The sequence below is a fragment of the Hemibagrus wyckioides genome, linkage group LG08 (genome assembly GCF_019097595.1).
Source record: "Hemibagrus wyckioides isolate EC202008001 linkage group LG08, SWU_Hwy_1.0, whole genome shotgun sequence".
In the NCBI taxonomy this organism is placed as follows: Eukaryota; Metazoa; Chordata; class Actinopteri; order Siluriformes; family Bagridae; genus Hemibagrus; species Hemibagrus wyckioides.
The window spans coordinates 28,685,235-28,711,875 of NC_080717.1; the positions used below are offsets into that span (position 1 = coordinate 28,685,235).

At 38.7% G+C, this 26,641-nt stretch overlaps 1 protein-coding gene across 1 annotated transcript in view; it reads left to right on the forward strand.

Moving 5' to 3' along the window:
• The first annotated feature begins 2,286 nt into the window (after nt 1-2,286).
• Nucleotides 2,287-26,641, forward strand: part of mapk8ip1a (mitogen-activated protein kinase 8 interacting protein 1a) — a 40,047-nt gene continuing 15,692 nt past the window's right edge. The window contains exons 1-11 of the mRNA XM_058397810.1: nt 2,287-2,512; nt 5,684-5,795; nt 11,325-11,621; nt 18,450-18,531; nt 19,066-20,016; nt 21,465-21,540; nt 22,458-22,627; nt 22,848-22,951; nt 24,388-24,501; nt 25,594-25,664; nt 26,306-26,404. Coding sequence (XP_058253793.1) covers nt 2,442-2,512; nt 5,684-5,795; nt 11,325-11,621; nt 18,450-18,531; nt 19,066-20,016; nt 21,465-21,540; nt 22,458-22,627; nt 22,848-22,951; nt 24,388-24,501; nt 25,594-25,664; nt 26,306-26,404 — 2,147 coding nt within the window. The 5' untranslated portion in view covers nt 2,287-2,441. The remainder of the gene's footprint in view (nt 2,513-5,683; nt 5,796-11,324; nt 11,622-18,449; nt 18,532-19,065; nt 20,017-21,464; nt 21,541-22,457; nt 22,628-22,847; nt 22,952-24,387; nt 24,502-25,593; nt 25,665-26,305; nt 26,405-26,641) is intronic.

The following is a 26,641-nucleotide window of genomic DNA, read 5'->3' on the forward strand; positions in this document are numbered from 1 at the left end:
ATGCTCTGATCCAGTGGTCTAGTCATCATTATTTGGCCCTACTGGTCAAACTCGCTCAAATCCTTACACTTGTCCATTTTTCCTGCTTCTAACATCAACTTTGAGGACAAAATGTTGACTTGCTGCCTAATATATCCCACCCACTAACAGGGGCCATGATGAGGAGATACTCAGTCTTATTCACTTCACCGGTCACTGCTCACAGTGTTATACCTGATCGGTTTATGCTGTCTAGTCTGACCCATTGTGCTTATGTTTTTCCTCCACTAGAGGGCAACTCCGCGTTTCTCATGAAGCATAACCTCGCCCTTCTCTCTCACAAACCCCTACAGTATACGTTTCACTGGTTCAGGTACACACAATAAATCGTTTCCTTTGTCAGACATCACGGCTGCTTTAACATTTTCTCTCAGTCACAGAGATTCAACAGCTGCATTTATTTACATGATGTGAGGATGGAGTCGGAATGGGCGGGAATTTTATCTCATTCCTAGTTTCTTTGTATCCATAACATTGCTGCTGCATTCTGTCCTGAAGGTCAGGACTCACAATTCACAACCTCCAACTAATTAATTAATTAATTAATTAATAAATATAGAATTTTCTTGTTTCTTGACGTAAAATCAACAATACAGCATGTATTTCTGTAGTCACATGACCCTCACTGCAGGTAATGAGACACTTTTCATGCTAATGCAGGGTCAGATGTCACATGTAGAGAAGAAGCTGTATTACACTCATAGTAACTGTCCAGTTCTAGTTACACACACACACACACCCTGACGTTAAACACTACTCTGTATTTATTATACGTTATGTTTATTAAATGTTAACAGTCAAAATTTGGCATTTTGTGTCCATGGGCTGACATGAAGTAAGAATTAAAACACAGGAAGTGCTGTTAATGGAAAACAATCAGTGATGCGTGTGAAAGAATACCGGAAGATTTTATTTTCTAATAACTGCACATCTTAAAGCGTTTTATTCCTCTCGCAGAAGAAGTTTCTAACATTTTAAATTAAAATGCTTTAATTGTATAGCTATTATTTAATATTGTGTCAATAATGAAGCATACTTTAATACATTTATATTTGCATTTAATGTAGTTGAATGTTCATCAAAAGAAGTTTGTGTTATTACATATGTTATAGCATAATTAATAACACTCTTTCCTGAAGACTTTCCCATGGCTGTCTCAAAACACTGACACTGAAGACTCTTTGACTTTCTTTGTTCTTTGGACCAGCCGCCATCTACGTCACTGTGAATTAGAAACAACAATGTTGGTATAAAATTGCAAAATTGAGAGTTCATCATCTCAAACCTTCTGACCAATCAGAATTCACAGCACTTCAGTTCAACATGCTTCGGGCCTTTTCTTCAAAATGTGCGTTTGTGCTGAAGCAGAAACGTGTGTTCGAGCTCGTTCATGAGCTCTGTGAGATCTAATGAGGTGATAACGCCTCTAAAAGCCTCGTGCTCAGGTGGAGGTCCACATGCAGAACCATAACTACATCTACACTACATCTCTGCTTGTCTTTCTTCCTCACCTCTCTGGGGATCTTTCTAGAATTACACAGTGGATAAAGAGGCAGGTTGTGAGTTTGAGCTTCTTTGTTGAGCGTGAGAGGAATCATTATTGTAAATAAAAAATATGATAAACAATAAGCAAGATATTAAACATGGTAAAAGAGGCTGATATTAAAAAATAAATAAAAAAAGACAAGCTAATCCTGCTGTTTTCTAAAATAGTTTTTATTTAATAATAAGACTATAGAGTTTACTTATGGTGGAACAAGTTGATGAAAGAGATTTTAGGTGAGATGAATGATAGAGCTTGATTTTTTTTGGATCTTTGTGTAAATGGCATAAATTAGATTTCCTTTAATGTGTTCCAGGTACAGGATTAAAATCTTCTCTGAGTTTAAAGCATAAATCAGTGAATCAATCAGTAATTTCATAGGCTCGGAGAGGCAGTTCTGTAGTCTGGGTGGGGCCGTGTGTTTATTTTCAGTCCTTATCAATGCCATCGATCCCACTAGTCATTTCTTTCCCTCTGCTGCTGGCCCGAGAGTCTAAAATGTGCATTGTGGAGGAGGAGGAGGAGGAGGAGGAGGAGGAAACCTGAGCCGCATCGATCCACACCATCAGTCAGATCAGCGGCAGGCCTTTTAAAAGAACCCTGCCTCATTCTCCGCCTCTTTCTCCATCCACTGCTGACTTTAATTGACCCTGGGAAGGACACCCACACACACACACACACACACAAGCAGGGAGTGTCCAAGCTTCAATATGAAACTGCTTAGAAGACTGGACGCTGTGCTCTTTCTTAGTAACTTGTCTTTGCTGCTCTAGGATTCCCCAGGAACACACTAGGACCACATGTGTGTGTGTGTGTGAGTGTGTGAGTGTCATTATTGCCTGGTCTCATTCTACCCCAGATGGTGCTCTGCTTGGTCATGGACTCCAGGGAGGATGGAGATGCCTGGATGGAGGAGCAGTGGGAGAAATGGTACTACACACACACACACACACACACACACACACTGGGCCTACCTTAAAAGTGTTTTTATACACTGACAAAATGTATTCCTGGAAATGTATGTACTACATACATACTATGTATGATTTCTAACAGAGCGTAGACTAGTTTTAGTCAAGTTTAGCACAAGATGCATCTCCTTTTTTTCACTGAAAGTGAAAGATTTGTGTTTAAAGTGAATGTTTAAAGGCTTTGCAGTAACATTCTGCACTTTACTGACCTCTGATCAGCTCGAAGAGAGCAGAAACAGAGCAGATTACTAGGATGAAGTTCTCACAGATCAGACGGAGGAGAAAATAGTTGGGCGACTCGCAGGGCTGCACGATACGCATGCACGATGTTGTCAGATTGTTCTACAGAAACAAGAGCGAAACAAATATTTACAGACATATTATATATATATATATATTTATTTTTTAGTTGCTTAATTGTGTGTTTTCATCAAAATTTCATTTTATTAGAAACTTCAATAATTGAAAGTTTGCTTGTTTTCTTTCTCCATTCGTTTAATTTGCTTAGTTATGTATTATTAATGTATTTGTATACATGTCTCTTTTATTTTTTTATTGGGAATTTATTACAGGTTTTTGCGATGCAACAATATTCCTATTAAACGTGATTTGATTACAATCATACTTTCATTGTAAAATCTGTCACTACAAACTTTTCAGACAATTTAAAACCCACACTTCAGACTGGAGGTTAAATCTCCTATGAAGTTTTCATTTTTTTTACCCTGTAACGGAAGTGACCAGAAAGTGCTTTTCATGGTCTTGTGGAGATGTAATGCTCCTCTGCTGATGCATTGCTTTGTGAACTTGGAAAAAAATGTCTAAGTGTTAAGATGCTGCATTTTCCATTTTTGCCTTTCATGATGATGCTTGACATTATAATAAGGTGGATATGAATTGTTTGAGGTTGTGCTAAAGAAAAATGCTCCTGTTTTATCAAACGAAACGTCTGCATGAAATCTGTGCAGTGGAGAACCTAAAGAAGGTCCCACCCATGGTGTCAGTCAGTGGTTTCAGTGTCTTTGCAGTTGTGTTCCAGTTCAAAACCTACATTACTGTGAACAATAATTCGTAATCATTTATAAAACTTTGGATATCTGAACTTTTAAAAAGAAATATATAAAAATGCAGTGTGGAATGGCAGAGTGGGAGCTGCATGTCTTTCTCAGGTCCATCTCTCTTTAAAACAAGTCGAGTTATTCACTGTTTGTGTGATTTTTTTTTAAATAATGAAATGATAAAGATTTTTCAGTGTGTTGGTGTGTGTGTGTGATAACAGGACAAGAATCATTGTCAGCTTGGCCTGCTCGTTGCACTAATGCATGTGAGGATATGCAGTTCTGGAGACAGCGCATCGTCCTCATTACATCACTTCCTTCTCGAGCCAAACATGATGTTGTGATCTTATATGCTGCTTTAGGTCTCAGGATGTTTTGCTGTGCACCATGATGCACCTAGACAGTGTGTTATAAATCTGAGCGCAGATATTGCACATAGATTTAACTTTACAGCATTTGGCAGACATCTTTATCCAGATCTGTTAGAGTTAGCTTATTTATACCCCTGAGTAGTCGATAGTGGCAGCTTGGTGGCTCTAAGATTTAAACTCATAACCTTCCAATCAGTTAGCCAACGTCTAAACCACTTCCCTACATGCTGAGGATGTAAAGTAATTCAGAGTGAAACAGTATGCAGTACTGTATAAACATCACTCATACACTATATTGCCAAAAGTTTTGGGACATCTGCCTTTACATGCACATGAATGTAATATGGAGTTGTCCCGCCCTTTGCAGCTATAACAGCTTCAACTCTTCTGGGAAGGCTTTCCACAAGGTTTAGGAGTGTGTTTATGGGAATTTTTGACCATTCCTCTAGAAGCACATTTGTGAGGTCAGGCACTGATGTTGGACGAGAAGGTCTGGCTCACAGTCTCCACTCTAATTCATCCCAAAGGTGTTCTATGGGGTTGAGGTCAGGACTCTGTGCAGGACAGTCAAGTTCCTCCACACCAAACTCACTCATCCATGTCTTTATGGACCTTGCTTTGGTCACTGGTGTGCAGTCATGTTGGAACAGGAAGGGGTCATCCCCAAACTGTTCCCACAAAGAGCATGAAATTGTCCAAAATGTCTTGGTATGAAGCTGAAGCATTAAGAGTTCCTTTCACTGGAACTAAGGGGTCGAGCCCAACCCCTGAAAAACAACACCTGAACTCAGTGATTTGGAGGAGTGTCCCAAAACTTTTGGCAGTATAGTGTATGTGAAGATCTTCTGTTATGCAAAAACGCCTTTAAAAATACAAAACAAAACATTTATACATTAAAGAAACTACTGAAAATATTCAAATTTTAAAAAAAAAATGTTTAGTTGTCTTGAATCATTTCATGCTTCTCTGTAATATACACTGAACAGCCATAACATTTTGACCACCTGCCTAATGTTGTGTTGCTCCCCCTTTTGCTGCCAAAACAGCTCTGACCCGTCGAGGCCTGGACTCCACTAGATCCCTGAAGGTGTGCTGTGGGATCTGGCACCAAGATGTTAGCAGCAGATCCTTTAAGTCCTGTAAGTTGTGAGGTGGGGTCTCCATGGATCGGACTTGTTTGTCCAGAACATCCCACAGATACTGGATTGGATTGAGATCTGGGGAATTTGGAGGCGGAGTCAACACCTCAAACTGGTTGTTGTGGTCATCAAACCATTCCTGAACCATTTCTGCTTTGTGGCACGGTGCATTATCCTGCTGAAAGAGGCCACAGCCATCAGGGAATACCGTTTCCATGAAAGGGTGTAGATGGTCTGCAACAATGCTTAGGTAGGTGGTACGTGTCAAAGTAACATCCACATGGACGATAGGACCCAAGGTTTCCCAGCAGAACATTGACCAAAGCAGGACACTGCCTCCGCCACCTCACCTTCTTCCCATAGTGCATCCTGGTGCCATGTGTTCCTGTCAGTGCTCATAATGTTATGGCTGATCAATGTATCTACATGTCTGTTTAAAATCTTTCTGTACTCCATCACCATCTGGAAAAGCTGGAAAAAAACATTTGGTTGTAAGTTATATAAACCTTAAACATTGTTGTAATGTGTGTGTGTGTGTGTGTGTGTGTGTGTGTGTGTGTAGGCTCACTCATGACATGAGTCTGGATGAGTATGAAGATGACGACCTGTCAGAGGTGACAGAGATCACGGATGAGAACGACAGCCTTCTGAGCCACATCGACTTCGATATTCAGGTAAAACTCACCTACAAAAATCATTCGGAGGAAAAAAGCCAAACTTTATTAATGTTACAGTAATATTAAGGTTGAAATTCAGAAACCGATGTCTCTCTTGGACAAAGAAGAAAATGCTCCATTACTGACCTATTTTAAAATTGTACTTTCTTGTTTTCTAGCAAAGCACCGATGAACTAAAAATTGAAACTATTCACTAAACAAAATTATTTCAGTTCTTAAAACAGGCAAAAACAGGATATTAACCCTTAATCGTCACACCATGAACATCAGCAGCAATAAACAGACTTCAAACCTTACCAAGTCAATATGGTGAAGAGGTTCCTCTAGAGCAGTGAGGTTTAAGCTGTGAGCTTTGTCTTTCTTTAGGGTGGCAGTAGAACTGTTAGGTAAAAAAATAGAACTGATTTTAAACAGAACTTTTAGGGAAAAAGGTTTCAGTTCCAGGCTGTCTTGAGTTATCTTCGTGTCAAGGTTCTCCGGTTTCATCCTGTCTTCCAAAAAACTTGCCGGTTGGTGAACTGGGAAAAACTCCCTGAGATGCTCTGAGGAAGAAACCTTGAGAGGAACCAGGCTCAGAAGGGAACCCATCCTCATTTGGGTGACACTGGACAGTGTGATTATAAATTATTATAAACACCAGAGTGTGTGATTATAAATAATGTCCTTTCTACAGTCTTTTGGAGTCATATAACCAAGAGCTCCTGAGCAGCTCATAAAATAGCGTAACATCTGAGTTTATAATAGATTTCAGTGAAGGAGATACGGCATATACACACTACCGCTCAAAAGTTTGGGATCACTCAAAAATTTTATTGTTTTCCAAGGAAACACACAAAATGAGTCTGAATAGAAAATATAGCAGGAGAACAGGACATGCTGACGTGTCAGAGTTAGAAATAATGATTTTGATGGAAATTATGAATGTTTTCTTCAAACTTTGCTTTCATCAAAAAAAAAACACCTTTTGCAGCAATTACAGCCTGGACATTCTAGCGGTCAATTTTTCTAGATAATCTGATTAGATTTCACCCCATGCTTCCTGGAGCATCTCCCACAAGATGGATTGGCTGATGGAGTCTTCCTCTGTAGCTGAAATCAAACTGAAATATGCAAGTGATCCCAAACTTTTGAGCAGTATATATATATATATATATATATATATATATATGTATGTTGAATAAGTTGAATTATGTTTTAAAAATACACAACACATGCTACAATTCAAAAATAAATGTCCAAGACAAGGAAATCTATATTCTTGCTGTTTATTTAGAACAGCATCAGCTATGTGCTTAGAGTTGTTCTCTATAGCTTGTATTCTGGATTGTTGAAGAGAAGATGTTTATTTTCGGGAGAAAGTGAGGCGTGGAAATGCATCAGATCTAGAGAGGGGTTGTGCCAAAGAAAGATCTATATTCAGTTGAATGCTATTGACGTCCCATCATGGCGTCATCAGCTGTAATCAATATCTCTCCCTGCCATGTGTCACTGTGATGACTGGTGATGGCGATGATGATGATGAAAACATCAGCCGTGAATGGAGTTCAATTCAATTTATAAGCGAAGCTTAATATACAGCACATGTACTCTACAGGTATGCTTAGAAGAGTAGTAAGAAGAAAAATACATCCTTCTATCCATTTTTTGCTGCATATCCTATACAGGGTTGTGGGAAACCTGGAGTCTATGGATGGAGTGACGATCCATCATGTGACACAACTGTGCGCACACACACACACACACACACACACACACACACACCTATTCACACACTGCAGACAATATTTGAGATGTCAATCAGGGTAATAAACATGTCTTTGGACTGGGGGAGGAAACCCAGAGGAAACCCCTAAAGCACAGGGACAACATGCAAACTCCATAGACATAGGGAAAAGGCAGAAATCAAGCCCCTCATCATCATCATCATCATTGTATACTTTTTTTTATATAGCATTATAAACACATGGTACTCTCAAGCGGGAATTCTTTAATAAATGAACAATTTACTTTTATTTATTTGCCCACCAACATTGTTCCCAGTGATGGCTTCATTTCTTTAGCAGGTTTCATTTCATTTCTAAAGTGGCTTGGTCAAACTCTGCTGCCCAGTTCAATAAACCAGATTTCTACAAATATTTTGAGTCAAGGTGAAAAAAAGAAAAGAAATAAGAATAGATGAAGGATGTGGCAAGAAAACGTGACATGCTGCTTAAAAGGTCAGCTTTTCAATTCTGAGAAATATTTCAGATTTGATTTTTTTCCCATCTTGATATGAGGATATGGAGGGACAGATGGATGAACAGAGAAAGAGAGACAAAAATGTGAACAGACAGACTGATGGTTTGACTAGCAGGCTAGAAGGCGAGGAGGACAGGCAAGTACATGGATAGATAGAGAGACAGACAGACATGTGAGTTCGTATGTGAATGCAAAGACAGACAAAATATTAGAGAGATAGTTGAAAAGGCAAAAACATGAAGGCTGAAGGACAAAAGAAAGAGGCAAACCAACATTTGGACAGAAAGACAGAGAGATAGAAGGACAGACACAGTCAGACAAATAAACAAGCACGGACATACAAAGCAATAGACAGATGGACAAAAACAAGACAGGCTGAGAGATATATTAAGGGAAAGACAGAAGAAAGATGGAAAGAAGACAAAGACAAAAAGGGGCAGATGATTATATGTGAAGCCAGAGAGACAAATAGACAGAAGTATAGAGGGCTGCTAGACAGACAGATTTATGCATGGAGATGTAGATCAACAGAAAGACGATGGATGGATGGGCAAGCAGATAGATGGACAGGTGAACAGACAAAGATATAAATGGTTGGGTGAACAGATGGATAAAGAGACATAGATGGACAGACAGGCAGACAAAAAAGACAGATAGACTGATATGTTGGACAAAACACACTATCAGACCAACTGATAGAAGGTCAGAAGGAACAGAAGGACAAACTGATAGCTAACTGGACATAGAGACTGGTATAGTTCACAGACAGGCAGAGGGATATGAGGATAGATGGACAGACAATTGAATAAACTTCCTTTTACTGATGAATGCAATCAGCTATGACATCATCACATCACACACTGTACAATTTGGTGGGGAAAATGGAGCAGGTGATGGGGCAGGTGGGATTTTATAAAAAATGTATTTAGCTACAATATCTCACACATCGCATAATTACAGCATCACACTAATGGCACTTTTATAAACTTTATGAAGTTGCATGTCAGCGTGTTTTATTGAGCTTTACCGAGCTGAAAGAGAAGCTCTCAGTGAGCGGAGCTTCATATTCTGCTGTCCCCTGCAGAGAAAATGGTTTTGTGGGTCATCTGATTCTCCTTGGAGGAGCTTGCCGGTTTCCGGCTTCCTGTCTGGGTGAATGCAGAGCCGGTCCTCCTCTCAGCCGAGTGTGTGAGGAGAAGCGGCTGTGGCAGATGTGCTGTTTTCAGAGAGAGCCAAAGCCAATTATCAGCTTTAATCGCAGGCGTTAATGCGGGGAGTTGAGCTCAGAGCCAGACGGATGGGACAAGGCTCAAAACGTCAGAGAATTCAAAAACATGCACATTTAGCATTATAGCATTGCACAAATACATAACTGTTTCACTTTTCTTTTATATTTACCAGAAAAAAGCTAGGTATTTATGCAGTATTATACTAAATAGTTTTTTTTTTTGTTTTTTGTTTTTTGTTTGTTGCAGCTTTTGTCAATTTTTTTAATGCATTTTGCAGAGTTTTTTGTTGTTGTTGTTGTTGTTTTCTCTTCCTTTCTATAAACTGCTTGAATTGGCAAAATTGCAAGCACAAGATTCGTCTTCTAAACTCTTTTAAACTCCTTGGCTGAATGCATGATGTGATGATGTCAAGAGATGCGATGGTGCCCAAATCTGTGCTAAATTTTAACATTTCCAAAGCTAGCATTGATTTTGTGTTTATTTCTGCACAAAATCACAAAATCCTGAAGACACTGCTATATGCGCTAAAACATTATAAATAATATTTAATTTTACTTTATTTTATTCCATTTTATTTTATTCCATTTTATTTTATTTAATTTTATTCCATTTTATTTTATTTTATATTACTTTATTCCATTTTATTGTATTTTATTTAATTTTATTTAATTTTATTTATTATCTCCAGTGCTGTTGAAGTCTCAGATCTGATTGGTCAGAAGATGTTGGTTAATTTTCTAGAACAGCAGCTCTGGCAGTAGATCTAGCTGTAGTTCAGATCCCAGGTTTATATTAATTTTATGTCTTTATCGTTTCTATGGTAACGACGTATTGACTGACATTTTATCTGCAGGGATTGATCTTGTTTTGTGGATGATTTTCACAACATTAAAAGTCATATTTTATTAAATTGAAGGCTCTAATCTTCGGTGTGACAGCAGTAACAGTAACTCTGCTTCACTCTGAGGTGCATCATACAAACACACCTCCAAGTATTTTATTTCTTGCATATTTCATACTTATAACAATAATCAATAGTTTATATTCTATATCATATTATGATTCTATAACTAGCTACTGTACCTCAGCTAATGTGTCTACATGTAACGAGTTTTTAATGTGTTTTCACTGAAAGATCAGCTATAAATTAAATATGAGGATGTCTTACTCCTTCAATATTCCCTGCACACATTAAAGTGCATTATTATTATTGCTATTCTCTACTATCCAGGGTGCATCACTTGGACACCAACCCTAAAAATGCATTGTGGGATTTCTTGAGCACACTAGATCCTCTCCTGTCTTTGGACACAGTGTAAAATATGAAAATAAAATAGATAGTAAATGTGTGGTTTCAGACAAACATATGATAAGGTATGAATATTTCATGTGTGCTGTTAGTCACATGACCTGAGCCATTTTAATCCAAACAGACACAAGTAATGTTAAGTAGGTTTACATTTTTTAAAGTGGCTATTATGGATATAAAAACAGATGTATTGATTTATATAATAACACATATTGATATAACGGTGAAATAGTAAATTCACCATTAATTTAAAAATGATTAATTTAAAAACATTTACATTTTTACACTGAATTAATAATAATAATAATTTTTTTTCATTAAATATAATATAATATTAAATGCATTAATTATTTAATACCACAAATAATTACATATAATCATTTGTATAGCACAATTTTTTTTTTTTGAATGTTTACCTACCCATGTGATATTGTCTGTTATTATAATTACTTTTGTGAATACGTATTAAAGTATGCTTCCTTGTATACAATACAGTCAAATTTCTATCCAAAAATATTATAAATACTAAATATCTAAATATTGGTATACACTTTATAATGTAAATATGTCAAATGGAAATATTTAAAATGTTGTCTGTGTTAGCAGGCTGCAGCTTTTTGTCCTCTGTGATTGCATTAGCTTTCTGCACACCCTCTGAGGCACCGAGTCACAGGATGACATCATCACCGCGCCCTGATTGGCCGAGCCTTGGCTCCCCCTCTAACTACTCTTCTGGCTTCTCCTTCCCAGGAACACATGATCCGTCCAGCCAATAGGAGCAGGGACTTGAGCCGGAGGAGGGGGGCCGTGGAGCTGCAGAAGGAGATGCTTCAGCTGGACCTGATAGACGCTGAGGGAGGCACCCAGGAAGAAGGAGGAGAAGACGAAGAAGAGGAGAAGGAGGAGGAGGAGGAGGAGGAGGAGAGGCCTCTGCTGCTCATCGATGAGCACCAAGAGGAAGAGCGGTCGCTGATCGCCGCCATGGATACGTACCGGCCCAAGAGACCCACCACCCTTAATCTGTTCCCGCAGGTACCAAGGACTCAGGTGAGCAGGGTGACAGCTGGAGCATAGGGAGTGTGGGTGTGTGAGATGCTTGGGCTGTGAGTGTGTGTGGAAGAGTTAGGTGATGTGATCTTCACACAGCTGGTCTCTTGGTAGCCGTTGGTGTAGACTGGGTGTTTGTGTGTGTGTGTGGACTAAAGATGTGTTTATGAGGTGATTGGATCTTCCGATCATGGGCGTATAATAAACAGGGTTTTGTGTGTGTGTGTGTGTGGAGATGAGGATATTTGGTACAGAAAGAGATACTGTACTCTCTCTGGCATCATTTACACACACTCCTAATCAAATTCAGTGGTGATGTGTAGAAGCTTGATGGATTGTGCTGCTCTCATTCCTGGCCTGAATGATGCTGATGCTGAAGCTAAGGTTGAGCCTGATGCTGATGCTGCTGGCGACGTGGCTCATGCTCCCCCGTGTGGCCCACCCGCTATGAATCACTCTCCTCCTCCTCCGCTTCTGTGTAATGGAATCAGACAGGAAGTGTCGATTCAAATCCATGACCTGCAGGGGTCAAAAAGCAATGAAGGGGGAGATTAGACCACCACTGAGAAGCGCAATCTCTGCCCGTGTGGACGTTCTGGATTATCTCATACAGGCGAGCAAGATGTTCCTCACGTGAAAGATTCATTTAATGAAAGAGCTTAGCATGAAAGGATTTATATTAGACGTGGATGTTGTTCAGGGTTTTTTTGCCTTTCAAACAGTGATTTGGCTTGAAAGTGATTTCTGTTTATCACAAATAAATGTGCAGAGAATAAACTCCCAACTGGCATAAAATATTTGGACACACCGGGAATCTGGTGACTCAGTTTCCGGTGACATGATTACGGACTCGTGTTGTAAAACCTCACCACTGGTATTTATCAACAACAGACAGGAAGGATATCTTTCATCTCTTTTATGTCGTTTAACATAAATAATGCAAAATTCTTTAATTGTTCTGTTGGATAGTCCTTCTAGCTAATGGATTTTTTAACATCATTATACACTCAAGTTGTTAGACTCAAACAAAACGCATATATAACATCAAATAACGTTATATATTATATAAATAAATCACTTACATAAGTACTCACTTGTGACGTAGATCTGGAGTTTTCAAAATATCTCCTGTAGATGTTCATTAGGGTTGAGATCTGGTGAATGTGAAGGTCACAGCATATGATTTACATCAATTAGTGAAGCTCTGTGAATGTGGGCGGAGTCATGCTGGAATAGACCACTCCCACTCCCATCAGGATAGAAATGTTTCATCATAATATAAAGTGGAGCCAAATTAGAGTCAGTGTTTTTCCTTTAATAAGTCACTCATCTGTATGTGGGTCTGTTGAGATTTATGCATAAACCTGTGTAGATGTCAGCTGTAGGAACATTTAAGAACAAATTGTGAACCATTTATCCAAATTATTTCCTATTTTCTCAGACAGGGCATGAAGGGAGCTGTAGTCCTGCAGTCTGTTTGACACGCCGAAATATTTCTTCTTCAAAAAGACTTTAATAAATTCCTTGTGATCGCACCTTCAGTCAAGCGTATCCAAACTCACGAGTGATAAATAAACACAGAGCACACTGGAGACCAGTATACGTCAATAGGTGTAGATTTTGACTGGTTTTAGTGTGTTTTTTAAACTGGAGATAAATCATTATGTGTTCTAGGAAGCAGTTTATTCCCACACACCGGTCATCTGTATTGTCACTCAGATTTGCTGATTGGTTGAGGACAGTTTACTGTCATCTGTAAACATGAGCAGAACTACATCACCTAGCTGAATCCTGGAACAGTATGTGGGCGGCCATTTTGGACAACCAAAATCAGGGTGGGATTTTTATTTTTTTTTTTTAGCTCAATCAGTGAATACATGCTGGATAAAAACCCTTATAAAAGAGTTATTTGAATTCTTGCTCAAGTTTGTTTGTTTGTTTGTTTGCAAATCTATAAAAGGTTTTATAGCGTAACAATATTGATTAAAGCAAATACCTGAAGATTTGGTGCCTAGCCAAGCAGGAGACACCAGGAGGAACTATTTTTTCCCCAAACAATTAGAGTGGACTGCGCTCGTTAAAGGCCACCACATGTAGTATGTTAACGTATACAGGATATGATGTAATTCGACTGAATTGGGGCAAAATGGAAGCTGTTAGTAGCTGAGGAGATATAGCTTTAGGGATAGCCCCAAGACCAGCTAGTAATTAGTCTCAGAGGAGGAAAAGTGTTTCTTTAATCTGCTTCCCCAAATCTGTCATACTCCACGAGCCAGTGATATATGAAGCAGTGGCTTTGTCTGGCCTGGATCTTATTGTGTTCTGTATTTCTACATTATTATAGCATGCTTAGAAACAGATATCATGTCCTTTTCTCATTTTGTTTCAATTTGTCAACTCTTCATCTCATGCTGTACTAGAAATTAAAGAGATGGCGGTCATGCTTTTGGAGAAGAGAAGAGAAGAGAGAAATTTGCCCTGCAAATGGGTCATTTACAAAAACAAAACATCGTGTGTTCATACCAGATATCTGCCCTGTAAATGAATAAAACCTCTTCATTAGGGTACAGTCTGCTGCTGTTGTTGTTGTTGTTGTTGTTGTTGTTATATGGGAGGCATGTTACTGTCTCTGTCCGCAGAAGCACAAAGTACTAAACAACAATTTCTTGTCACAATGCACACAAAATTTTGTAATAATAATAATAAAAGTGATTAACATCATGATCATTATCATAATAATAATGGTAGGGGGGGCACATTGGGGGTAGATTAGTGGTTAGTGCCTCACATCACTGGGGTGTTTTGATTCCCACCTCTGTCCTGCGTGCTTCAGGGGTTTTCCTGGGCTGTCCTCTAAATTGTCTGTAGTGTGTGTGTGTGTGTTGTGCACACCCTGTGATGTCATTCAGGGTGCCCCGAGTCCCCTGGGGATAGACTCCAAGTTCCCCATGACCCTGTGTAGGATATGTTGTTACAAAAAATAGATGGATAATAATATCAATAATTTGAATGAGTATAAAGTATAAATAAAACTCCTAACAGATTATCAGTTAAGTATCTTTATATTTCCAATTTCAAGAAGAAAGTTTTTAAATCCAATTCAAATAATTTCCATTTCTTTCAGGATCCAGTATAAAGCTGGCTATCAGATTGGTGGGCTCTACAATCGCTCCCCTTCATAACAGTAAAATTCTATTAAATAAATATTATTCCCAGTCTTTCCCTTTTATTTACTAATGGATCTGTTTTTATAATTTGTAGTATTTTTACTCAAAATAAAATAGAAATAAAGAATGTTTTGTATCAGTAAACTAATTGTCTTTTTGAAACTTAAAATCCCTCGTATCAATATTTAATATTTATTCTCTTTTGCCTTTAGTCATGTCCTGTTTTTCATGGGTTGTCCAGTTTTCTTGGAGTTGTTCTGTTGTACTGGAGTTGTTCTGATTTCCTGCGGTCATTCTGTTTTTCAGGGGTTGTTCCATTTTGCTGGTGTTGTCCAGTTTTCCTGAGGTTGTCCAGTTTTCCTGGTGTTGTCCTGTTTTCCTGGGGTTGTTCTGTTTTCCTGGGGTTGTTCCATTTTGCTGGTGTTGTCCAGTTTTCCTTTCAAAGCAAAAGGGATCAATGTTTGTTAGTAATGCATTAAAAAATTCAATAAGCACCATTAAGCACAAAAAATTTCACAGGATATCTGACAGGAATCACACCGTGAGGAGTTTTGTTTTTATCAACAGTATTAACCTTGGTATTTGTGCTGGCTTCCTCTGCCGTGGATTTATGAACTGAATACACTCAGTGTTTATAACATCTCGTTAAAAACAATGCTGAATACAGAATTCAGGTAAGATTCCTGACTGAGCCAGCGTTTTTAGAATCTTCAAACTGACATGCAGTTCTTCTGAAAAAGTCATGTGACTATGAGCAGGAAATGCCATGCAAAAAAACTTTCATTCAGATCCAGACCAAAAATGGCTTTCTAGTCCTCATTAGCATGATAGCTGGTGTTTTTTACACCCTATATACAGTAGGCCATTCTGATGATATGAGGCCCAGTAGACTGAAGCAGAAAAGCAGCAGTTTCTCAGCAGTGCTGTAGAGTGTCAAACCTTTTACACATTTATTTTAGCAATATTTCTCCTGAGTGTGATTCATATCCCGGTCAGCAGCGTGATGATGTCTGGAGGAATCGCTGCTTGATTCTGCACTCTGACCGTAGGTCTCTAATCTGTGCTTGTCATGGGACAGGAAAATAGCCATTTCAAAGCCCTTGGATATGATGAGCATTGATGGGATTTGTCTGGAATTTCAGAGTCCTGCTCTCATGCTAAGCCATGCCTCGATACACCAGCAGAGTGAAGATAAACTGGACTGTGTAGCTTGCTTTAGCTGACCGTTGGTATCCCTATTGTTTGTTTGATTCCCCAGTGCCATCATAAGGGCTGTACACTGCATTAAAAAAAGAATTAGTAAAAATATAGTAAAAATCCATAAGTTAATTACAAATATCTTGCATTTCCTGTTACAAGCTTAAAAATAAACCAAATAAAAGATTATTAAACCTATTTCTAGACATTTGTACTCATTTCTAGCTTTAGATTTTAGGATTTTTTAAATAAATTTATATTATAAATTTATATTATATACATTTATTAATTTTATTTATGAATAAAATACTTTATTAAATAATTTATATTAAATTAATCAATTTATAGTATACATTTATAGCATATGAATTTATTAATTTTATTTATTAAATAAAATATAATGTTATTTATTTATTTATATATTTTTTATTTATTTATATTTCTATAAAAATCATTTTGCTTTTCTTTATAGAAATTCTTTTTTTGTTGTTGTTTTATGAAGAGTGCTTAAAATTAGAAAAATGATCTGGCAACACATATACAGTATCATTCAATGATGTGACACGGCCCAGTGCCTGCACTGTAAGTTATGCAGATTCTTGCGTTAATGTTCACATCAAACAACAGAATGCTGAAAATGTTGAGCACCAAGTCATGCTTTATTTCAACGGTCCTGTTTCTGTAAACCGGTCTTCACATCATATTCTGCTCTTGTAGACCATCTGCTTGACATATTGACGAGTTCTGCTTTGTGAGATGCTTTTCTTCTCACCACGGTTGTACAGAGCGGCTATTTGAGTCAGCGAGACACGAAGGTGATGTTAACTCAAATAACCACTTTGTGTAAACCGTAGTATTCCAGGAGATCAGCTCTATCTGGAATACAACAATGCCACAGTCACTGAGATGATTTGTCCTCCATTCTGATGTTTAACGTGAACATTAACTGAAACTGTTGACCTCTAGCTGCATTGCGCTCCTGTCTCATGATTGACTAAACAGACCAATTGCATGGAAGTACAGCTGTTTCTAATAAAGTAGCCTGTGAGTCCACTCCTTTATGTACTCCTTTATCCTGTCTTGTGTGATTTGTATCGCAGTTAAAGCTGATGTATAGATGGATCTTTGCTAGTGAAGCCTGCCAGTTTATTACAAAGACCCCCGCTGTCCACTTCCTTGCCTTAGGCTAAATGAAATTCCTGCAAATTTTGTAGCAGATGGCTTAAAATAAGAGCACAAGGCTCAGATATCTGATGTCTCCTTATTGTTTTTCCTTTCTTTTCTTCTCTTCTCTGATTAAACTGAAAGAGAGAGATTCATCTCTATATTAAGAAAAAAAAGATCTGAGACACATCACGAATCTGTGTACTTCTCCATATCATCATGCCATATGCTCTCTCTCTCACACACACACGCACACACACACACTCTCTCTCTCTACTGTGCCCCTGTTTCCATGGTGATGGAGGATGGGATGCCCATTGCATTGTGGAAGTGAGTCAGCGAGAACTAAGAGGAGAGTAAAGCGCCGATAATTCCTCTTCCCTGAAGCTCAGTCATGCTCACGTCACAGCAGGGCGTTTCTGTGTGAGATGCTGAAAGCTGTAGTTACTAAAAAAATACACAAAACAACTGGACTGAGTCAATATCAGGGGTTAGTGATTCATATCTGACATTGATTACCATGTTTGATCTTTTTGGAATGAAATACACTATATTGCCAAAAGTATTGGGACACCCCTCCAGATCATTGAGTTCAGGTGTTGTTTTTCAGGGGTTGGGCTCGGCCCCTTAGTTCCAGTGAAAGGAACTCTTAATGCTTCAGCTTCATACCAAGACATTTTGGACAATTTCATGCTCTTTGTGGGAACAGTTTGGGGATGACCCCTTCCTGTTCCAACATGACTGCACACCAGTGACCAAAGCAAGGTCCATAAAGACATGGATGAGTGAGTTTGGTGTGGAGGAACTTGACTGTCCTGCACAGAGTCCTGACCTCAACCCCATAGAACACCTTTGGGATGAATTAGAGTGGAGACTGTGAGCCAGACCTTCTCGTCCAACATCAGTACCTGACCTCACAAATGCGCTTTTAGAGGAACGGTCAGAAATTCCCATAAACACACTCCTAAACTTTGTGGAAAGCCTTCCCAGAAGAGTTGAAGCTGTTATAGCTGCAAAAGGCAGGACAACTCCATATTACATTCATGTCCATGTAAAGGCAGACGTCCGAAAAATTTGGGCAATTTGAAAAGTATGAAGTAAATGGTGTGTAAACTAATAATATCTCGATTAAAGTATCAGTTACTTAATGTAATTACTAGACTGTGCAGGAAACCTGAAATGACAGAAGGAAGTAAAACATTCATTAAAATTTCAACATTTTCTGATGAGCAAGGAAAGAAATCTCTACGTTTTTCTTTTCTCCACGTCTCAGCCTTTTGTTCCCTCTCTTTTCCCTCAGGACACCATTAATAATAACTCTTTTGGTGAAAAAGACAGAAGAAAAGAGAAGAAGACCCATTCATCTTCACCTCATATAAAAGGTAAGTGAAATTTTTTGTCTGTTTGTTATTTTATGTATTTAATGCATTTTATGTACGTCAAATACAGTAGTTTCAACCTCAGATTTTGTCTCTGTCTGGAAATAAGGGTTTAAATAGAAAAAAAAAACCTTGTTACCCATATTGTTTACTTATAGCATTGTTTACTTTGTTTACTTTTATACTTAAAGTAAATTATTCATTCAAAAATACTAATTTTTACATAAATTGTTAGAATATCCATTTAAAGTCATTTACATGCATGCTAGGGAATATGTCGTGTATTATACAGAAAACTCAGCAGGATGGGTTATATAATATATGTATTTATTAAAAATATTATGTTAGAAGGATCATAATGAGGCCACATGAGGCATACACATTGGCTCCACAAACAGATTCTGATCTTAGCTGAAAGTTGAACCCAGGACACAGACCATTCCTTCATGTATATGTAACTGTGTGGGAGTTTTTCCTGCATAATCCCCTTCCTGTTGGAGCTATTACCTAATAAATAATCTGCTGTGTGTGTAATAGGGGCCCAGCCAGCCACACATGAACAAGTTACCCCAACCGATGGGGACAAGGTCCAAGCCAGCAGCCGGTTGGATTCTAAGCCGGCTGCATCTATAACACACAAAGCTCCAGTGTCTAACTGCAAGAAAAAGGATAAACTGTCTGACAGTGTGGGCAACAACATCTGTACGGTCCCGGTGTCCAATAACACAGCCATGAAGGACACGACCAGGGACGGGAATATGACTGGGACTGTCAGCAAGGAGAAAGCCCACTATAACTCAGTGAACGGATGCCGGGATCATGTTCAGTACTCTGGAGAAAACGGGTATACACACCACCACTCGGATAAAAACAAGGACAGGAGTAAGGAGACGAGGCAGGACATCCAGTTGACACCGGTGGGTGCTGAGCAGGAGAGACCTTTCCTTTCCCAGAGCAGCGACAGCAACCGCATGTCCATCAGCTCTGATACTGAACTCCCTCCACTGCATTTCCATTCCCTAGCCGAACGCACCAACCCGTCCATCAGCGAAGAGGATGAAGTGTACCCTCCAACACCTCCGTGCAGGACTGATAGCCTCAGCGAGGCAGCGGACTCTGTTTCCAATGCAAAAACAGGCAACACAGCAGCTGTGAACGCAGCACATAGCACGGACGCCTCAGGACTGACGTACGACTCTGTGAAATACACCCTGGTGGTGGACGAGCACTCGAAGTTGGAGCTGGTTAGCCTAAAGCAGTGTTACCAAGGCTACGACAGCGACAGCGACAACACCGTCTACGAGTCGGCCGTTGACGACGACGACGAGGATCGAGATGTAGACGAGGACGAGGAAGAGTCAGGTGCAGGAGGAATGAACAGGGACACTTCCGGTCTGTCCACAGACTCTGCCACCGACACCACGTCAGACATGCCACGTTCGCGCAAATTCCTCAACGTCTTCATAAACAGACGTCCGCGCTTTCCTGGTGGGTGGATATATATATTTTCTATAACAAGCACAGAGTGCACTCATTTTGTTTCTGCACTTCCAGAAATGTTCCTTTTAAAAAAATAAATAAATAAATTTAGTAAAAATACTGAATGGCATTGGTCCAAAAATTCAGCCTTGTGGCACTACTTTTGATAACGATCCTCTTTCTAAACTTTAGACTTTTAGGATTTTAGAAAAACCGTCCTATTTCCGTGAGAAAGTCCACATCGAGGCCAATTTTTCCTCAATCATCCCTTTTACTCTTCACTGTGTGGACTTTAGAACAGATTTCTATAACCAGCTCAAATTATAATATTAATATATGGTCATTTCACTATAATCTGTTGAATTCTTAATTCTGATTAACACCAGTTTTCAAAGTAGTTCCAGCTGTACAGTAATCACATGTTTATATTAATGCGCTTGTTCTAATGTTATCATTTCTGTAGCAACAGCTTATAAAGGGAGTGTTGGGAAGATGCTTCAAAAAACAAAAACCATGTAGTTATGAAATGTTTTGTCAGTAGTATTTTTTTTAAATAGTTGACATTGTTAGACGTAACATCAGAGATCATTCGAATTTTTACAAAACGGGAAAGTCTTCAGCACACTGGGGTTCAAAGTCTCTCTATATAAAGTATAAAGTGTTTATATTAGCTGTAATGTAAATGATAACATTAAGTAGCTCATTTTGCTCTTTAAGTTACACAACAATGATAAATAACCTGAGTATGATGTATAGTTCTAATGAATAAAGAAATATTGTTGTGGCACATTGCAGTTACATAATGGGATTAGAACGCTGCAGGAGTTTAACGCTGGGCCGTAATCAGTTTTATCGTGGGAACAATAACCCTGCTTAACCTCGTGTCATATCACACCACCGTACCATTTATTGTTGCTTTATAACAGCACAAAAGTGTGGGTTTCCGACAGGGAGTTATAAAATGGTGTCCGATCTTACCCGGTGTGTGTGAAGGTTTTTATTCCGACGAAGCAGAAAACACATCTGAAAGGTTTACTGATTAAACCGGTGGAATCATTTACATTTCCGGCATTTGGCAGACGCTCTTATTCTGAGAGACTCTGACTTTATCTTATTGTTTTTCAATTGAGGGATAAGGGCCTTTTTCAGGGGTAGCTTGATTGACTGGGGATTTGAACTCACAACCTTCTGATCAGAAGTCCAACACCGTAACCACTAAGCTACCTCCTTCTATGTTGGATTGAAAACCTGCTTCCGCTCCAACCCTTTGTGATAAGATTGGATATCTGGTGTAATGTGAAGCCTTGTAGCACTATTTCTATAATAATCCGCTTTGTAAAGCTAGGATTTCTAAGAGTTACAACTTTTTCCTGTAACTTCAGGAATAATGCGAGGACATTCTGTTTTTTTTTTTTTTTTTTAAGAAGGTCACTTACCTGTTGTTTGTTGATCCATAGGTGTGGAATCCTTCGGCCTTTTCTCCTGCATTATCGATGGTGAGGAGAGAGAGCAAAGCCACAGGGCAGTGTTCAGGCATGTTTCTCTCTCATCCTCATTATTCTCCAAGAAAGCTTTACTTCTACTACTTCTCGAATATCATTCACTTTAATCACAATCTCCAGCCCAGGACAGATTAGGAAGTAGAAGCACTGAAATTTAAGTTGAATTATTTTATTTACACCACAGCACAGTGAAATTCTCAGTTCTAATCTGTCAAAAAAATGTAAATAATTTTCTATTAATCACTTGATTGTTTCTATGGGAAAACATTCAAATGATCTTGAGTGTGCGTAATTAAAACTAACACTAATCTGATTAAACTATGCCGTGTGTACTGTGCGAGTCTCTAATTTCAGAGAGAAAGAATAACTGTGCTATAACTAGCGTGACGTGTTAGGATCTAATGGAACACATTAAATGTAACTATAAACGGGTAAATGGTGTTAAACTGTGCTTAACCCTCTCATGAAAGTACAATTTAGAACCTCTAAATGAGTACCATTTGAACTTGGTTCTGATTCACAACAATGAGATTTGAAACAAAGAAAGTTTTTCTTCTTTCTTAAATTAGCCGGATAAAGTGTACTAGGAATTGAAAAGTTATACATTTGCATTTCTGGCACTTGGCAGAGACTCTTATCCGGAGCAACTTACAGTTTATCTCATTTTTTACACAACTGAGCAGTTGAGGGTTAAGGGCCTTGCTCAGGGGCCCAACAGTGGCAGCTTGGTGGACCTGGGATTCAAACTCACAACCTTCTGAGCAGTACTCCAGCACCTTAAACACTCAGCTACCACATTGCAGACCTTTAGGTCACTGTTAAATAAAACCAGGGATCAAAGTACTCTCACGTGTGTGTGTGTTTGTGTGTGTGCGTGTGTGTGTGTGTGTGTGCACGTGTTTGACGCAATTCACACGGTCTTAAGGAGGCATTTGTTGTGGTTTATAGGTTCATCCCGAGGCACGAGGATGAGCTGGAGCTGGAGCCGGACGACCCACTGTTAATGGAAATGCAAGCTGAGGATCTGTGGTGTGAAGCCTACAACATGCGCACAGGCTCCAAGGGCATTTTTCCAGCTTTCTACGCAGTTAAAGTCACCAAGGACAACCAGCCTAAAGGTAGCACATGCTTTCACAAGTGCAGATGGACATGGAGATACAGCATATGAAGAATGTTATCTCATGCATTAATTAGTCCACATGGGGTCAGCATCTTCTCTTCTAATGTCCAAAATCTTCATGAAGCCAAATCCAACAATATCATGTATTTTTGCAATTATGTGTTATTTATTCTCAGGTTTCCGCTCTGTGCTTATATATTTATTACTTTTCTTTCCAGAGGTCAAAAGTGACTGGCTAGACACCTTCTGGGTGAAATTCCTGGGCTCTGTTCAAGTGCCATATCATAAAGGGAACGATGTGCTTTGTGCAGCTATGCAGAAGGTACGATATAAATGTGATATACAACGAAACAAAGCCTGAGATCTATCTCAACTATTACTCTTTACCTTCACCCTCCCAGATTATTAGTCCTGGCATACGATATATATATAGAGCAACATTTAAGACAGGAATAAAACATCTCATCTCGTTTAGTTTCCACTAACAGCACCTCCTCTTTTTAGCCAAGGATTACTTTTTTCACTAATTATAGAACAAAACACCACACTTTTTATCCATTTATAGTTACATTTAATGAGATCCTAACACATCACGCTCATTATAGCAGCTATAAACTCTTATTCTTTTTCTCTAATATTTAATAATTAGAGCGGAGACTGCGAGCCAGACCTTCTCGTCCAACATCAGTGCCTGGCCTCACAAATGCGCTTCTAGAGGAACGGTCAAAATTCCCATAAACACACTCCTAAACCTTGTGGAAAGCCTTCCCAGAAGAGTTGAAGCTGTTATAGCTGCAAAGGGCGGGACAACTCCATATTACATTCATGTGCATGTAAAGGCAGACGTCCCAGTTTTGGCCTAATTCATCTTTATGGACCTTGCTTTGGTCACTGGTGTGCAGTCATGTTGGAACAGGAAGGGGTCATCCCCAAACTGTTCCCACAAAGAGCATGAAATTGTCCAAAATGTCTTGGTATGAAGCTGAAGCATTAAGAGTTCCTTTCACTGGAACTAAGGGGCCGAGTCCAACCCCTGAAAAACAACACCTGAACTCAGTGATTTGGAGGGGTGTCCCAAAACTTTTGGCAATATAGTGTATATAATTGTCAAGCAAGTTCACACTTAGACATACAATATGAACAAATGTACTTCAGAGATCTGGAGAATGGATTAAATGTGCTGAACAAATGTAATATGAAGCAGTGGATATTTTTGCACTAAAACACAATGAAAGGGGGAAGAACTGTTAGCAAAGTGTTGTGCAACAATTATTGGTACCCCTGCATTTAGTACGTATCAGCCGTGAGTCTTCTTCTCTTCCAATGATTAATGGAGTTGAGGAATACAGAGCAAGCAAAGAAAAAGAACAATTCCTCAGTACAGACCCGATCCAGATCCTCCAGGTTTCTAGCTTTTCTTTGTTTCCCTTCCCGGAAATGAAGCTGAAAACAATAAATTATCCAAAGAAGTATTTAACCACTTTTCATGGTACTGAATGAACTGAATGAAAAGTACGTGTTATCCTGATAAGAGAGTATTAGGTCGTAGTATGTGATCAAGACAGCCCTGGTTACCCCGTTATCGAGTTAAGCCACTTATTTAAGAGCACAATAGCAGCAGTCAGAAAATGGCATTGAGACACATTTGCATGCCTTGACTGAGTAATGACTGATAGATTTCAGATGTTTTTCACCGTATCCTTTGCTTTAAGTGTGAGATAGCTTGAGTAATAATCTGTGACGTTGTTCTGGCGGCAGATCGCCACAAACCGAAGAACCATGCAGTTCAACCCTCCGTCCATGTGCATCGTGGAGATCAACATAAGAGGAGTGAAGATCATCGTTCAGGACGAGTGTGAAGTTTCCGGAAGTGTACGTGTTAAAATCAGTACTCATCTTCCTTTAAGTGACTGAATATCGCATGATATGGATGTCTATAAATGGCTTATACTGCCAAAAAAAAAAAAATGGTGAAACAAATAATGGCAGATAATTTTCTTTACCCTTACTTTGTCCTTCTGCTAAATCAGGGAGGATGATTTATGCTTATGATTATTAGACAGTTAGCCGACGTTAACATAATCGTTTATCAGTGTACAACAATTATTGGCACCCCTGCTTTTATAGTCTTCTTCTATAATGCTTAATGGTGTTGGAGAATGCAGACCGATTCCTCAGACTCTATCCAGATCCTCCAGGTTCTTAGCTCTTCTCTCTTTTCCTTTCAGAAGAGGAGAAGAACACTTATCTATCAAAAGAAGAGCTCAGAAACAACTTTCTCTAGCAAACAGTTCAGCCAGAAATGAAATACACAATTTTGCCTTTATTAAAGGTTTAGAGTTTATCAAATCGAATCTAATTGAATGTAAATGAATGAAATTAAAATGAGTAAAGCTAACAATTACGGAAAGGTTTTAGCCTCCATTTGAGCATTTATAACAATGTTAGTGAGAAATTTGCACATAAGATTAAAAATAAATAAATAAATAAACAAACAAACAAACAAATAAATAAAATGGCAGGTATTTAGTAGAAAACTATTATATTGTAAACTATTGTTTTTTACTTTTTTTTCCCCCCCTAAAATGACTCTTATTGTTTTTCACTTTAATATAGAGGTTGCAATTATACAATAAAGGTGGCAAATCTTCTGGCATAATTTATCTGTTCTCCATTTTTTAAACCAACAACATCTTGCCATTTTAACAGGGGTGTGTAGACTTTTTATATCCACTGTACATTTGTATTGAAAGGAAATTCTCTCATTTTAAAGCTGCTTTGGATCACTGAGTCGAATCTTTCTATTTCTCAGCAGTCTTTTAAATGCAATTAGTTACTGAACTAACATTAAAGAAGTGAAAATTCACTCAGTGAGGTTTTCATGATTGAGCTAAGCTAATTAGATTCTCCCACGGATTTTTATTGCTGTTGAACACATTCCTACTTTCTCTTTTCCTTCCACAGGGTGATAAGTACTGTCACTTCTTTCAGCTGAAGAACATCTCTTTCTGTGGATGCCATCCAAAGAACAAAAAGTGAGTGCAGACGTGAGCTAATCGAAAGCTAGAATGATGGGCTCTGTCCCTTTCCTTCATTCGTCTTCCTCTAGCCCCTTCTCCTCAAATACGCTCAGATGTAAAGTGATTGTTATAAGGGCTTAACAAGAGGCTAGGTAATGTAGTAGAAGTGAAACAGATGCAAATTGCCACAACAGGAAGTGAGCAATGTGAAGATTACGATATCATTCTGCACAGCCACGTAGGCCTGATGTGAATCTGAAATTTCAATAATTTCACATTCAAGCTATTATTGTTTTCTCATATTGTAATGATATTGTTTGTAGAGACAGATTTCCATGTTATTTGCAAATGATTCTGAAACTGACGGTAATTAAAGTATTTTTCCCCTTTTAATTATTTATTACAAAATTTGAATATATAAAGGAAAAATAACACAAATTCAATTTCATATACAGACAGAATGTTTTTTTAACCACAATACATGATGAATTTTACATTAAAGTATTATTATTATTATTATTTATTAGCACAGGGTACGTTGAAGGTCCAGGGGATCCCCTGACTCGAGGAATAGATGTATGTAATGAGAATAAGGTGTGTAGGATGAATATGTTAATTTTGTGCATGCCTGATCATAATTCCCATCTGTTTGTCAGGTATTTTGGATTAATCACCAAACACCCAGCACACCAGAGGTTTGCCTGCCATGTGTTCTTCTCAGAGGAGCATGCCGCATATCTGGCTGAATCTGTCAGGTAAGCGTCCTCAAAGGATATCTGTACTTGTTTCAGGATGCAAGGTTCTTTGTAGAGTAGAGTACAGTGGAGTGGAGTAGAGTACAGTAGAGTGAGTGTGTGAGTGAGTGTGTGAGTGAGTGAGTGTGTGAGTGAGTGTGTGAGGGAGGGAGTGAGTGAGTGTGTGAGTGAGTGTGTGAGCGAGTGTGTGAGCGAGTGTGTGAGCGAGTGTGTGAGTGTGTGAGGGAGGGAGTGAGT